At 51.6% G+C, this 13,548-nt stretch overlaps 1 protein-coding gene across 1 annotated transcript in view; it reads right to left on the minus strand.

Moving 5' to 3' along the window:
- Nucleotides 1-13,548, minus strand: part of FOXK2 (forkhead box K2) — a 66,974-nt gene that overhangs the window by 21,437 nt on the left and 31,989 nt on the right. The window contains exon 2 of the mRNA XM_044247154.1: nt 2,786-2,980. Coding sequence (XP_044103089.1) covers nt 2,786-2,980 — 195 coding nt within the window. The remainder of the gene's footprint in view (nt 1-2,785; nt 2,981-13,548) is intronic.

Consider the following 13,548-nt stretch of genomic DNA (forward strand, 5'->3'; position numbering starts at 1 on the left):
GCTGGCAAAGGGACATAGAGCACATGATCCGCTGACTCCCTCCCCACCAAGGACATGGCCTCCAGCTACACCAGAAAGGTCAGGGACGGTCTGGAGAGAGAGCGAGGCGGCCAGGCCAAGCACGGGCAGCAGAGAGGGGATGAGGCCATGGACACGGACCCAGGTGGCATGAGGGCCGGGACCACATGTGTCAGGTCAGCGGACGCAACACACCCCAAACACAGAAACAGGAACCTATTTTTCCTTTTCCCAATTATGTATGTATGTATGTATGTACATATGTATGTATTACAGATTTTATCTATTTGAGAAAGACAGTGAGAGCACGAGAGGAGAAGGTCAGAGGGAGAAGCAGACTCCCCGTGGAGCTCGGAGCCCGATGCGGGACTCGATCCTGGGACTCCAGGATCATGACCTGAGCCGAAGGCAGCTGCTTAACCAACTGAGCCACCCAGGCGCCCCTATTCATTTATTTTTAAAGTAAACTCTACCCCCAACATGGGGCCGGAACACACGACTCCACGATCAAGAGCTGCGCGTTTCATCGGCTGAGCCAGCCAGACCCCCCCGTGACCCATCTGGACACATGTGTGCTGTTTTTCACCAGGCAGGGCTAGGGCGCTGCTTCTTGATCTCGGTGATGACTGAAGGCCATCCACACTCATCTGCGGTGATTTCCCAAACCACACATTTGCGCTTCTGCTCCCTTTTCTACGCAGGATCAGACTTTAACAGAGAATGAGCCACGGCAGCAGAGGAGACGCCAAGGCAGGACCGACTAAGAAGCCCACCAAGTGTGCAACAGTAGGTGCGGTCAGACCGGAGGAGCCGTGTTTGGAGGAAAAGACAAGTACTATGAATACACAGAAAATTTCTGGAAAAAATACCTAAGAAACAGGAGTTACCTCCAAAACCCTGAGCTGAAAGTAGGGGAGGAGAGGGAAAGGAAGGGGGCGACGCACTCTTGGCCCAGCCGCTCTGCCAGGAACACGCAGGACCGAGACCTGTGCTCCCCGGACGGGGTTTACTTCAGGCCAGGAATGGCGCTCAGAGGACGGGGGAGCAGCGGGACCGCACGGAACGCACACGTCGCCTCTTCAAGACCGGTACCGTGGGAGCAGTGCTGACGTGGGGAAGGTGCATGGCCCTATGGGGCGGGACGCTAGGTCTGGAAAAGCCAAGTGCACTGTGCCCATAAGCCGTGCGCAGCCAGGCTCCCACGCTGCTGGCCGGTGAGGGCACGACCCGGCTCAACACCGGCCACAGCGTGAGGGATGGGAGCAGGAGGACAGGCGCGGGGAAAACGAGAGGAAGACGAAGCAGAAGGTGAGGAGAGGCTGGGTCCGGAGCTGCGCCCCACCCCCTGCCATGTCTACACCACCTGCCCGGTGAGCTGCCTCCAAGGCTGCTGCGCCCGCTGTGGGCTGCCCTCCCACGGGGGCACACAGGGCTTGCTCCTGGTCCTCTGAATTCTGCGTACTTTCTCCCCGTGCTGAACAACAGTGTGGCCAGGCGGTTGCTGGCCGCTGCCTCTCCACAGACACCGGGGCGACTTGGACCACACAGTCACGTGCAGATGAATTCAACCCAGTGGGAGACAGAGGCAGCGGCTACAGCAGAGCGGCTGCAGGAGGAGACGGAGGAGGGAGGGGCCTGAGGCCAACAGCCGCTGCCACGCAAGACACCAGGCCTGGGGCCGCAGGAGCGGAGCCCGTCCACGCGTCACTCCCTCTGCTTACGAACACACCCCACGCACAGTCATCTCCGGAAGGCCTCCTGCTGACGCCGGTTTCTGAGACAAGAAACAGAAGCGTTCCGCTGCAAGGCGTAAGCCGGAGTCGCCAGTTCTCCGTGGGCCTCCCTGGCCCTGCCACCGGCGGCGTCAGCCTGGACAGACACGACGAACCACCCCCACCCCCCGCCTCCCAGCCGTGCCCTGGACAGACCTGGACGGTAGAAGCCAGACCCACAGAGTAGCGCGGTGCCCGCCAGGCACCTCCGTTTCCATCACCCCCCGCTAAGACCACTACTCCCCACTCCTGAGCGCCTCCAGCTCCCGAAGACTGGCGCAGGCGAGCTCCGCCCCGCCTCCCAGCAAAGCCTCACTCACCCCCACGCGGCGATCTAACCTGCTCGAAGCACACACGTCCGTAGGGCCCCGAGGCTGTTCTCGACCTGTGCCTCAGCTCCTGCCCTCTGAGCGCTCAGCACAACCTGACCACGGTGCTCTGGGTTCTGGCTTCTGCACCAAGCGTGCCCTGAAGCCGCCGACGCACCCAGCCTCTCTTAGAACATCGAGGGGAACACAAGTCGGTCGCTCTGCTATGCTCAAACTCATCAACCCAAAGCACAGGTCATCAGAATTTACATGAAGTTACAGCAAATTAAAAAACTCAAAATGCAAATGCAAGCGTATCTCAGAGTTCGGACCAAAATGGCTCACCACCTGCCCCTTCCACTGACACTCAAACACAGACAGTCCGTAAGGGAAGACCAGGAACACGAGGGAACTGTGTTTCACAGGCTGGAAACCGGAAGCAAAGGGTGTTCGAAAACTGAATGCCATGTGCAGCGCCTTCGACCCTCCCCACTCCCTTGTGTCCACCCTGGGAAGGGAGCGGCACTGCTGTGTGCTCCTGCCCCTTCCTGGGACTTCTGTCGACTTTTGCACCTTTCCCAAGGGAGGAGACGAGGAATGAAAATCAGGATGTGGTCGTGGACATCCCAGCAAGCACGCCCCGCGCCCTGACTCTGTGGTGACCCCTGCCCACATCAGCTGCTGTACCTGATGGTTCCCGTTGGGGAGGGAAGGGGACTGATGAGGTGGGCCATGGTGTCTGGAATGTTGATGGTCAGGGGCGAGATGTGGGCCTGCACAGGCTTCACCGGGGACTCAGGAGCCTCCTGCTTCTCCCTCTTCTCACTGGACAGGGCAGTGAACGTGATCTTGATGTTCGTGCTCGGGAACCTAAACGTGCACCTAAAAAAGAAAAGACAACTGTCAGCACGAGTCAGCAAGACTGGATGATGGGGTGTCCCACCTGCAGCAGGAAACAGAGCCCAAGTGTCCCCGATGCTCCAGAGCGTCATCTTGTGTGGAGAAGCCATCAAGAATCCCACTTCCAAGCTCACCCCATGTTCTATGATTCAATGAATGAAACCACAAAGAGACATTTCATGACTTTGAAACACTAGTAAATGAATACGTTCTTACACCAGCCAAACCGAAGCATAAAAAAGCCTCAAACATAATTTAATCTGCATTACTTCTTTTAAAATAAACACACAAGTCTATTTGGGTCATTAAGCAACATAATTTGTGACGGTTTCTTAATTAAGAAAGAAAAATCATTCCTTTTGAAGAATCCTATCACCTTTTTTACTGAGCAAACAAAAGCCCGAGATATTAAATTCCAGAAGAAAAGGTTTAAAATTCAATACTCTGGCTCACCTTTAATAAAGCTTCCTTGACATAACTGAAGTATATTTATTTAAAAAAAAAAAAAAAGGTAATGCAAGCCAAACATCTTTAAAGAATAAAACTTAAAAATAGCCACAGACTCCTGGTCGCTGCCTGATCTCACATCCAGTTAAACAGCGCCTGATCTGTGTGTATATAAACGGCCAAACAAGCAGGTGATGGCCGTCGGATGACCTCTCCGTCCGTCCCGGGGCATCCGTCTCGGTGGTCAGCTGTCTGCCATGGAAAGATCCAGCACGTGCATGGAGGGCAGAGGTACCTCCCACTTCTGGTGACATCATCAAGGTGACTCTTCCCAGCACTCTCGTTGAGGGCTAGTTGTCACTTGCTGACCAAACCCCTCACCCAGAGCTTAGAAGAACCCCTAGGATGTGTGAAGTGGACCCCCAGTTTACACCTGTGGAATTACAAAGTGCCCAGCTTCGTGTATTAAACAGGCGATTAAAACGAGCAGATCACGTGACTAAAACAAGCGAGAAGACCACAGTTAAACACCTTGCAGCTGCCTCTTTATTGCTAGTGTGAGATGCGAATCCACTCTGGGCTTAGAGAAGAATGTGACTAAGACCCTACTGGCCACTAATTTCTAGCACCACACGTATGACAACTGCGCAAGGGTGACTTCTCCTCCTCCTCTCCCACATCCAGTGCCTGAGCCCTGCCTCAGGCAGACGATCATCCCCACGTCGCCACGGAGGCCAGGCCGTGAGAGCGAGCGCCACCATCCAGCGCGCAGGCCTCCGGCCCGGCAGAGCGGTTACCTCTCTGTGGCTCAGTCTTCTCAACCACAAAACAGAGATGGCAGCATCTCCCTCTTGAAGTGTCTTGGTGATTAATTCACATAACATTTAGCAAACACTCAGATGTGTATTAAGATAAAAAAACAAAAAACAACCTTCAGCCCAACTTTAGACGTCAACACCTGCTTTTCCTACAGTCCGTCCGTCTGTCCCATCACCACCCTGAGGACGTACAGGAGGCCAGCCTCCAGCAGGCCAAAAGCGCACACACACCTGCCGCCGTCCGTGTGGTGCCGAAGCAGCAGAGCACGGTGCACAGCTCGGATGGGGACTCCAGGGAGGGGAGCGCTTCCTCCCCCATGGGGCACACACGTCTCCCAGCGCTTCTCTCTGAACTTCACAAAATAAAGCCACACCCTCCACACTGGTCCTCAGCTTGTACTTTTCCAGAGTGTCCCCCCAACCCCAGCATCCATGCACACAGGATCAGCTGAGTGTTGCCTTAGGGACAGGATACTGCCCCGTCAAGGACGGCCTTCCTTCGTATCTGAGTCCCAAGGTTTCCAAGAAAAGGTGATGACTGACACTGTCCCCTGGTTGTCTCCATGGCACAGTGCCGTCAGGAAACTTCAAACTCCAAGCGCACACAGGGTGTCTAAGTTGAGGTAAGGTACTGTCAGACCACCTGCTGACAGTCTCTGACCAAGAGACCGTGAAACTTCCGTCCTAGCCACCAATGGACACTGCTGCCACCAACTCCACCCCCCTGACGGGCGAAAATGGTGCAATCTCTGGTTTCATCTAAGAGGAAACCTCTTATCATATGTGTATAAGCCACGAAACACACTTAAAAACCACCCAGACATCCTGGTAACTTTTTATTTTTAATCATGGGTGCTGATTACATGGTGAGTTTCTGCGACAATTCATCAAGTTACACATGTATGGTACATGTGCTTTTCTGTACAAACCGTATACTTCAACGGAGAGGGGTTATCATTAAAAGGCCATCTGTCGCCGTCTGTCGGACACCCGGGTGGCGCTGTCAGTCGAGCATCTGACTTTTGATTTCGACTCAGGTCATGATCTTCGGGGCCATGGGATCAAGCCCACATCGGGCTCTACGGTCAGCGTGCAGTCTCCTTCAGATTCTCCCTCCTTGTTCCTCCTACTCACTCTCAAATAAATAAATAAAATCTTTTAAAAGGGGGGGGGCCCTTTATTGAAACGACCTCAATTTCAGCTCAGGTCATGATCTCAGGTTCATGGGATCAAGCCCCACACCAGGCCCTGCACTCAGTGGGGAGTCTCTGCTTGAGATTCTCTCTCTCTCCCTCTGCAACCCCCCTCACGTGCGCTTTCTCTCAAAAGAACAGATAAATCTTAAAAAAAAAAAAAAAAGCAAAATACTGATAATGTGACAAGGGGTTCACAGTACTGTCTCCTACACTTCCGTGCTAACAATGGCCTATTTCTTTACCTGGACTGTGATTACGCTGGTACCTCCATTACAGACGTAAGTGATTTCTCTATGTGGGCTATGTTCAAAGGGAAATACATTATAAATGTGTTCAGGCTCCCTATGGACATCAGTTAGCTATGAGATCCTCACTCTCCTGCAGGATAGGGGAATGACTGATGCTTGACTTTTCTAAGCTAGAAGTAAAAAACAGCAGAATAATTCTGATTAGTTGCCTCACGAAACTAAAAAGAGCAGCAAAACATGACAGTAGCAAGAAGGTGAAGCACCCAGGTGAGGGGGTCCTCCTTGGATCACCTCAACTACCCGACACCACAACCAAGTGGCCTGACTTTCGGGGCTGGACGGCCCATCCTATCTGTGTCCCCTGATCCACTTCCCTGCTGTGGCAAGGGCGTGAGTGCCCATGTCTCACACCCACCATCACAACGCCTAACGTGAGGTGTTCTTTAAAAATACTTTGGGGGCACCTGGGCTACTCAGTCACTTAAGCAACTGATTCTTGATTATGGCTCAGGTCATAATCTCAGGGTCCTGGGATTGAGCTCCACATCAGGCTCTGTGCTGGGTGTGCAGACTGCTTAAAACACTCTCTGTCCCTCTCCTTCTCCCTGCCTCATGCATGCACGCTTGGTTGCACACTTGATTCTTTAAAAACAAACAAAATTTTATATATGCATATATACATATATAGATAAAAAATAGATCCTGAAAGATTTGTGATGAAGCTCAATACAACATGAAACTGTGTATAAAAGCCTGAAAATTATGAAAAAATAACAGAGAAAAGGGAAAAATGAAGAAGAAATGAACAGTAAGAGAAGCTAGTCAGTTTGCAGAATCACAAATCTCTCAGCGAAAACGACCAGAAGCGTGAATCACGGTGCTCAGGGTACTGAGCACCTCTGAGAACAGAGAAGTGGCACATCTTGAACCACAATCAAAACTGACAGCAGCAACACAGCAGCTGATGGTTTCTAACACATGTAGAGGACCCTAATAAAAAATTAAGTTTCTTTTACTTGAACAAAGTTACCATCTTCGCGTGGATTCAGACTTGCACGTACCCCTCCCTCTGTATTTGGTGCCTGGACTGGGAACTGTTACGCGAGTGGCCGCAGTCTAAGCTCTGCATAATGAGAGCTGCAGAGAGCCTCTTGACCTCCTTCTCTGCTGTGCCATGGATCACTCACTCAGACATACTTCCTGAGCTGGAAAAATCTCAGTAGTGTCCTCCTTTTCTGCCTACACAAAAACGCACCTATCTGGAGGCAAAGAAGTCATTATTAGGTTAACACTAGAATCCCTCAAGTTTTTAAAGAGTATTTCAGAAATTTTAAAAACTCCTCGCAATTTGTTGCTTTCCCTAATTCAGTGATCCCCTCCCCCCGCCACACACACACCAGCACCAACTTGGTTTGGTGCCTTGCAGATGAGGAGACCACCCCAGGAGGAGTCAGAGTAACTGCAGGTACCTCCCCGCCCACCATGGCACAAAGTGGCAGCAGCGCCCCTGCTGTGGGGTGCACACCACCTCACCTCTGGGCTTCTTGCTAAAAATAACCAACACGATCTCACCAGGAGGAAAAACATTAGACAAATCCAAATCGAGGGGCATCCTACATAATAACTGGCCTGTCCTCTTCAAAAATGTCAATGCATGGGGCGTCTGGGTGGCTCAGAGGGTTGAGCCTCTGCCTTCGACTCAGGTCATGATCTCAGGGTCCTGGGATAGAGCCCCGCATCGGGCTCTCTGCTCAGCAGGGACCCTGCTCCCCCCGCCGCCCACCGCCTGCCTGTGATCTCCCACTCTCTCTCTGTCATATAAATTAGTAAAATCTTTAGGGATGCCTGGGTGGCGCAGTTGGTTGGACGACTGCCTTCGGCTCAGGGCGTGATCCTGGAGTCCCAGGATCGAGTCCCACATCAGGCTCCCAGCTCCATGGGGAGTCTGCTTCGCTCTCTGACCTTCTCCTCGCTCATGCTCTCTCTCACTGTCTCTCTCAAATAAATAAATAAAATCTTTAAAAAAAAAAATTAGTAAAATCTTTAAAACAAAAGGTCAATGCCACAGGAGTTAAAGAAAGGCTGAAGGGTGGTGACAAGTGAAAAGAGAGGTCAGCGCAACGGTGACCCCATTCTGGAAACAGGTCTGGTTTTTCTTTTGCAATGAAGGGCATCGGCAAATGGCTGTTGAAGTCTACGCAACGTCAGCGGGCTACTTCGCTGTACTGTGCCAACGCGGACTGGCGCTGGGGCCTACACTGCGGTTAGAGAAGAGAGTGTTTTTAGGAAACAGATGTGGAAAGACTTTAGAGGTAAAAATTCATCATGCAAGCAACTTACTCTCAAAAATTTCAGGGGAAAGAAAATGAGAGAGGTAAAGAAGCTGTAGTAAATGTTAATATTTGAGGAATCTGGGGAAATGGGAATTTTCTGTACTATTTTTACAGCTTTTCTAGACGTCTGAAGTAATTTCAAAGAAAAAGAAAATGATGTGGAAACTTTAAAAATATCCAGTGCCAGGCTCAGTGACCTAGGCCATCTGTGCCAGGCTAGGAACTGTGCACAATGTCCAGAACGTCCATGACATCCATGACAAGGTGAGCACACACACAGAGAATGTTCGGAAACCCTCCTACTCTCCCAGATGACACCTGCTTGTGTTTCACAGAAGTACCCGTCCACACCTGACCAGACCTTTGTCACTGACAAACTGAAGGCCTGTGTCGGGTCATAACCCTCCTCATCATCTCTCTTCTGTGGGAGTCTATGATATCTAGAGTCCCATCACTTTTCAAGCACAACTTTGTGGGAGCCTAACAAAGGTGAAGAAATGTCACCTTGGGGCACTTGGGTGGCTCAGGCAGTTAAGCATCTGCCTTTGGCTCAGGTCCGGATCCGGGAGTCCCGGGACTGAGCCCCGCCTCAGGCTCCTTCCTCAGCAGTGAGTCTGTTTCTCCCTCTCCCTCTGTCTCTCTGCCTGTCTCTTCTCTCTAATAAATAAATTAAAAAAAAAAAAAAAGTTTACCTCACCCTAATTCTCACTGACTCCTGACCCCGTGATCCCCAGTTTGGGGGTACACAGGACAATACAATGGCCACATTCACACAGTGACCCTGACACCTGCATACTCTCATTTATCCGGCTCAGGTGACACCTGTTACACAACCACACCATCCCATCGCTGGGCTTCAAACCTGACCAAAGAAGCTGTGGTGTGCGGTGACTCCATACTCCATACTCTGCAGTTCCTCTTCCCTTGGAGGAGTATCTGTCGCACCTTAAATCCATCCCCAGTCTCACAGAGCAGTATTCTCCCAGCCGCGTTCCTTCAGCAACCACCGCGGGTCCTGCCCACAACACCCGCCAGGAGCAAGGCTGAATCCTGCGGTGATAACAAGTGGCCCGCAGGTCTCTGCGGCTCACAGCGAAGGTCTGGATCTAGCCTCTGTCATGCACATACTACAGAGAAGCTTCCCTCACTCTGGGACCCAGGCTACTGCGGTGGCCCCGTTTAAGACACTGCTGGTCCCAAGGCAGAGAGAATAAAACAGAAGGTAGGATCTGCATCCTAAGGCCCACTTGTGCACTAAGAGTCCACAAGGAGGACGTCTCCTATAAAACACCCCGTTCCCCACGACAGCGATACCAAAGGCGCATCTGCTGAAAATCGTCTCAAGCCCTTTCACCTATGCCGCTGGCCAAAGAGACACTAAGCGGAGTTGCTGACCTGTTTTCCAGGGAAGAAATGAGAGAACAGTTACTCTAACCCATTCACCTTGAACGAGTGACAAAGACAATCTAACGTGAAGAGGAAGAAAAATCCTAATAGTTTAATCTCATGACCGGCAAAGGAAAAGGCTGAGTTAGTAAAAACGTGTTACGGCGGGTGGACCGTGCTCTGGGGCCACTGACGACTTCGCGTGAGCAGCAGCGGTCACCAACAAGGCGGACGGCGGCAGCGTCTCCCACATCAGAGGAAACGCATGGGCCGTGACCCTGCAGAGCAGACTGGGAGGGAGGGGTGGGAATGAGGAAACCAGTGAGGAGGCTCCCCAGGAGCCCGGGGTGTGTGTGGCACCTGCAGCTCGGGGGCAGTGAGGACAGAGACGGAAATAAGCAGCCTACGGGTACAGCACTAAGTGTACAGATCCCTGCTCAGCGCGGGCTGAGGGAGGACCTCAGGACGGCTCAGGGGACATCGGCACCATTCACTAAGATGCGGGTGGGTGAGGAACGGGTTAAGTGGACATACGACACGTGAGGTGCCCCTCAGCCACCTCTCCAGGGAGCCATCCCCCAGTCCTTAGTGAAGCCCGGCTGGAGACACGCCTCGGTGTCCTCAGCACAGAGGGGGCACGTGTGCCACGTCACAGAGGACACGGAGCCTGAGAAACTCAGCCAGCAGGTATGGCTGCACCTTCGCGACCCACACAAGCACACGCCCCAGAAAAGAGCACTACCACGGGAGTTCCAATCGGACTCCAGTCCCTGTGCAGCCCTGACAGCAAGCCACGCTGTTTTTCCTGCAAAAATGGAAGAAAATTCCTCATCCTGAGCCCTGAGGAAGACGATGGCCAAAGGGCCACTTTCACTCACCATTCTCTCCCACTAGTGTCTTCAGTGGTGTGAAAGAAACACTGACACTTATAATGCCACCTTTCCGGAACTGCTGCCTCTAAATGATCAAACTCACAGTGACTCATCAGTCACCCCTACCCCAAGCTGCCTCTGCCAGGAGCTAGGAGCAACACGCCCAGCCCCTGATCAGTCCTGCTGACAGGCCACCCAATTCGGACCCCAAGGCTGCCACCACCATCAGTCCAAGACGGCCCCAATGTCTGGCGAGCACTCCCTGCCCGAGAAGGGGGTTGCGAAGGGACAGCAATGCCAGCCCAGGGAAGGGCCGCACTGCCCCTCAGAAGAAGCAGTAGCTACCGAAAGGGCACAAGTTCTAAGTAGAGAGCGTGACCAAGTTTGAGACAGTTATGGACAATGAAAAATATACTGAGAAAAAAATCAGAAACCCCACGTAGTCTTACTTTTCTCACAGCTCAGCCATGAAACTCAAGCAAGACCTATCACCTCCGCTTGAACCTCTTACCCGCAAACTGCTAAAACACCAGTTTTCTATGAAAACGTGTGAAATGTGAGGCGACGGTGTGTATTAAGGCAGGCCAGGCTGTTTTAGTCTCTATGAGGTTCAGCAGGAATCTTCGAATCAGAGCCTCAAAGCCTGTTGCTTCAATGAGACACCTGCAGCCTGGGCTCGGGAACTGCCTGCTGAGCCCCGTCTTTTGAGTAAAGCACTTTACTGCCACGCTTTGCTTCAAAATGACTTAGGAACTGCACAGCTTGTGAAATAAAGCTCTTATTCCGGGGGCCCAGGGGTCTGGTTATCTGGGACGTTTCTAAGGGGGTCCACTCTGGGGGTCCGTGCAGTTCAGTCACACAGGTGCTGCGCTCAGAAGGGCCCACAAATGAGGTTTATTTAATGCTCTACTGCCACCCTCCTGAAATCCTCAAGAATTTCATTTTTGAACTTATGCTTTCTAAGTGAAGCCCAATGACACAATGGAGTACAGGCCTGGGGCATGGAGCCCAAGCTCCCCCACATCTTGCCTCCCGCACCAGCAACCCCCTCCCACAATCATCCTCTGTCCCAAATGGGGCCTGGAAGGGACACCTCGGGTGTCTGGGAGGGTCTGCACCTGCCCTTTGAGTACCCTTCTGCCCAAGAAAGCTTGATATTAAGTAACAAATGAAAACACCACAGCAGGTTGAGAGACCACAGGAGAAAGGAAGAGGCCTTTTCCTGTTTTCTCAGTCCACATTTTCACTCTGTACTGGAGCCCAACTATTATGGACGGGCCCTGGGCCCTAAGGTACTATAGGTTAGGAAATGGTGCATTTCCACAGGCAGACCTGCTCATGTACCCACCCACCTGAAAGCCTCAATTACAGAAACACTGCTGACCCAATTTAGGGAGCTGCTGCTGGGTTTTCTAGTAACACACGTGACCAGCAGCTTCACAAGTTGCTGTCCAGTGCTTCTGAGTTTTTCTTTGGTTTGGAGAAGAATTGTGTTTGCTTTTTGTTATTCCCCCCACTCCCCATTCGTTGTCAGGGGAAAGGCCGACCTAGGAGAGCACATTCAAGACCCTGATGCCAGGCTCAGGGTGAGGATGGCAGTAAATGTTGGTATGGTCGACTGTAATGCTTTGTGCTTCCAGCAGCCTTATGAAACACGGTACAAATTCTACTTTAATTTTCAGTATGTAATCCTCGATCATTTAGGACACACTCAAGACTAAGGAGGACTTCTATCAATTGTGCAAAATGATCCCATCCGCCCTCTCTCGTGTGAAAGGCCACAGGCACGGCTCTTGGTGCAGACGACTGGGTGGTCCCTGTCTCACAGACAGCAGCAGCAGACAAGTGCACTGAGCATACAGTAGGTGCCAGTGAGAAGAAACAGTCCCCTGAGGTGGGCCTCCTCCTGGGATTCCTCTTTCCCAAACTCGCCCACACGCGCGCGCTGAGACCAGAGCAGGCTCTCCACCACACACGTCTTGCCCAGACTTCACTCACAAGAGCAGCCCTGGGGCAGCGCCCGGGCTCCTCCCGTCCTCAGTCCACAGCACTTCCTTCTGCTAATGCAGAACACCAGGAGCCTCCGGAGAGCTTTGACTGTACACGCTTCTGTGAAAAATGAAGGAGGAGTCAGCAAACGAGTATCAGCGATATAGGAATAATCAAGAAATGAAAAGGCGGGCGCTGGTGGGCTCCCTCAGTGGAGCGTCCGACCCTTGACTTTGCCTCAGATCATGATCTCAGAGTCCTCTTATCAAGGCCCCGGCAAGGGGCTCTGTCCTCAGCAGGGAGTCTGCTTGAGATTCTCTCTCTCTCTCTCTCTCTCTCTCTCCCTCTGCCCTTCCCCTCCCACTCTCCCTCTCTGGGGGGGAAAAAAAATGAAAAGGCAAGGAACAAAATAGGAGGAATATTTATAATACACATAACTCCCAAATGATTTGTGTTCAGGACATATAAAATTCAACAATAAGAACACAAACAGCCCATTTAAAATGGTCAAACAGACTTCTAATAAAGAAGATACAGGGGTGCCTGGCTGGCCCAGTCAGTGGAACATGCCACTCTTGATCTTGGGGTCATGAGTTCAAGCCCCACAGTGGGCCTAGAGTTTATTTAAAAAAAAAAAAAAAAAGATGACGACGACACAGGAATGGTTAACAAGTATGTGAAAAGATGCTCAACATCATTAGTCATCAGTGAAATGCAATTCGAACCACAATGAGATACTAGGACATATCCACTGAATGGCTAATATAAAGACTGACAAAACCAAGCACTGACAAGGACACAGAGCAACTAGAACTTTCCCACACAGCTGGTGGGATACAAAATGGAAAAGTTTGTCTGCTTATTTGGCCTGGAGAAACGAAAGCATCTGTCCAATCAAAGACTTGTTCATGTATGTTCACAGAAGCATGATCCAAAACAGTCCACACTGGAGATTTCCCAGATAACCAGCAACCGGTGAAAGGACCAACCAATGGTGGGTATGTCCACCAAGAAAGTACTTCTCAAACAGCACTCAACAACGACAAAGGGAAAACTGCCCAAACAAGCAACATGGATGAGTCTCAGAAAGGTTAATCGGGAGGAGACTAGAGAATATACACTGTACAACTCACTTCGTAAGAAATCCGAGAAGACAGGACGAGTCTACGAGCATGTGAGTGACCGCCCAGGACTTGCAGGGGTGATGAGGCAAGACTGCAAAGAGACAGGAGGAAGATCGTGTGGAAGAAACATTCTATTA

This window comes from Neovison vison, chromosome 5, assembly GCF_020171115.1.
Source record: "Neovison vison isolate M4711 chromosome 5, ASM_NN_V1, whole genome shotgun sequence".
NCBI classification, from domain to species: domain Eukaryota; kingdom Metazoa; phylum Chordata; class Mammalia; order Carnivora; family Mustelidae; genus Neogale; species Neogale vison.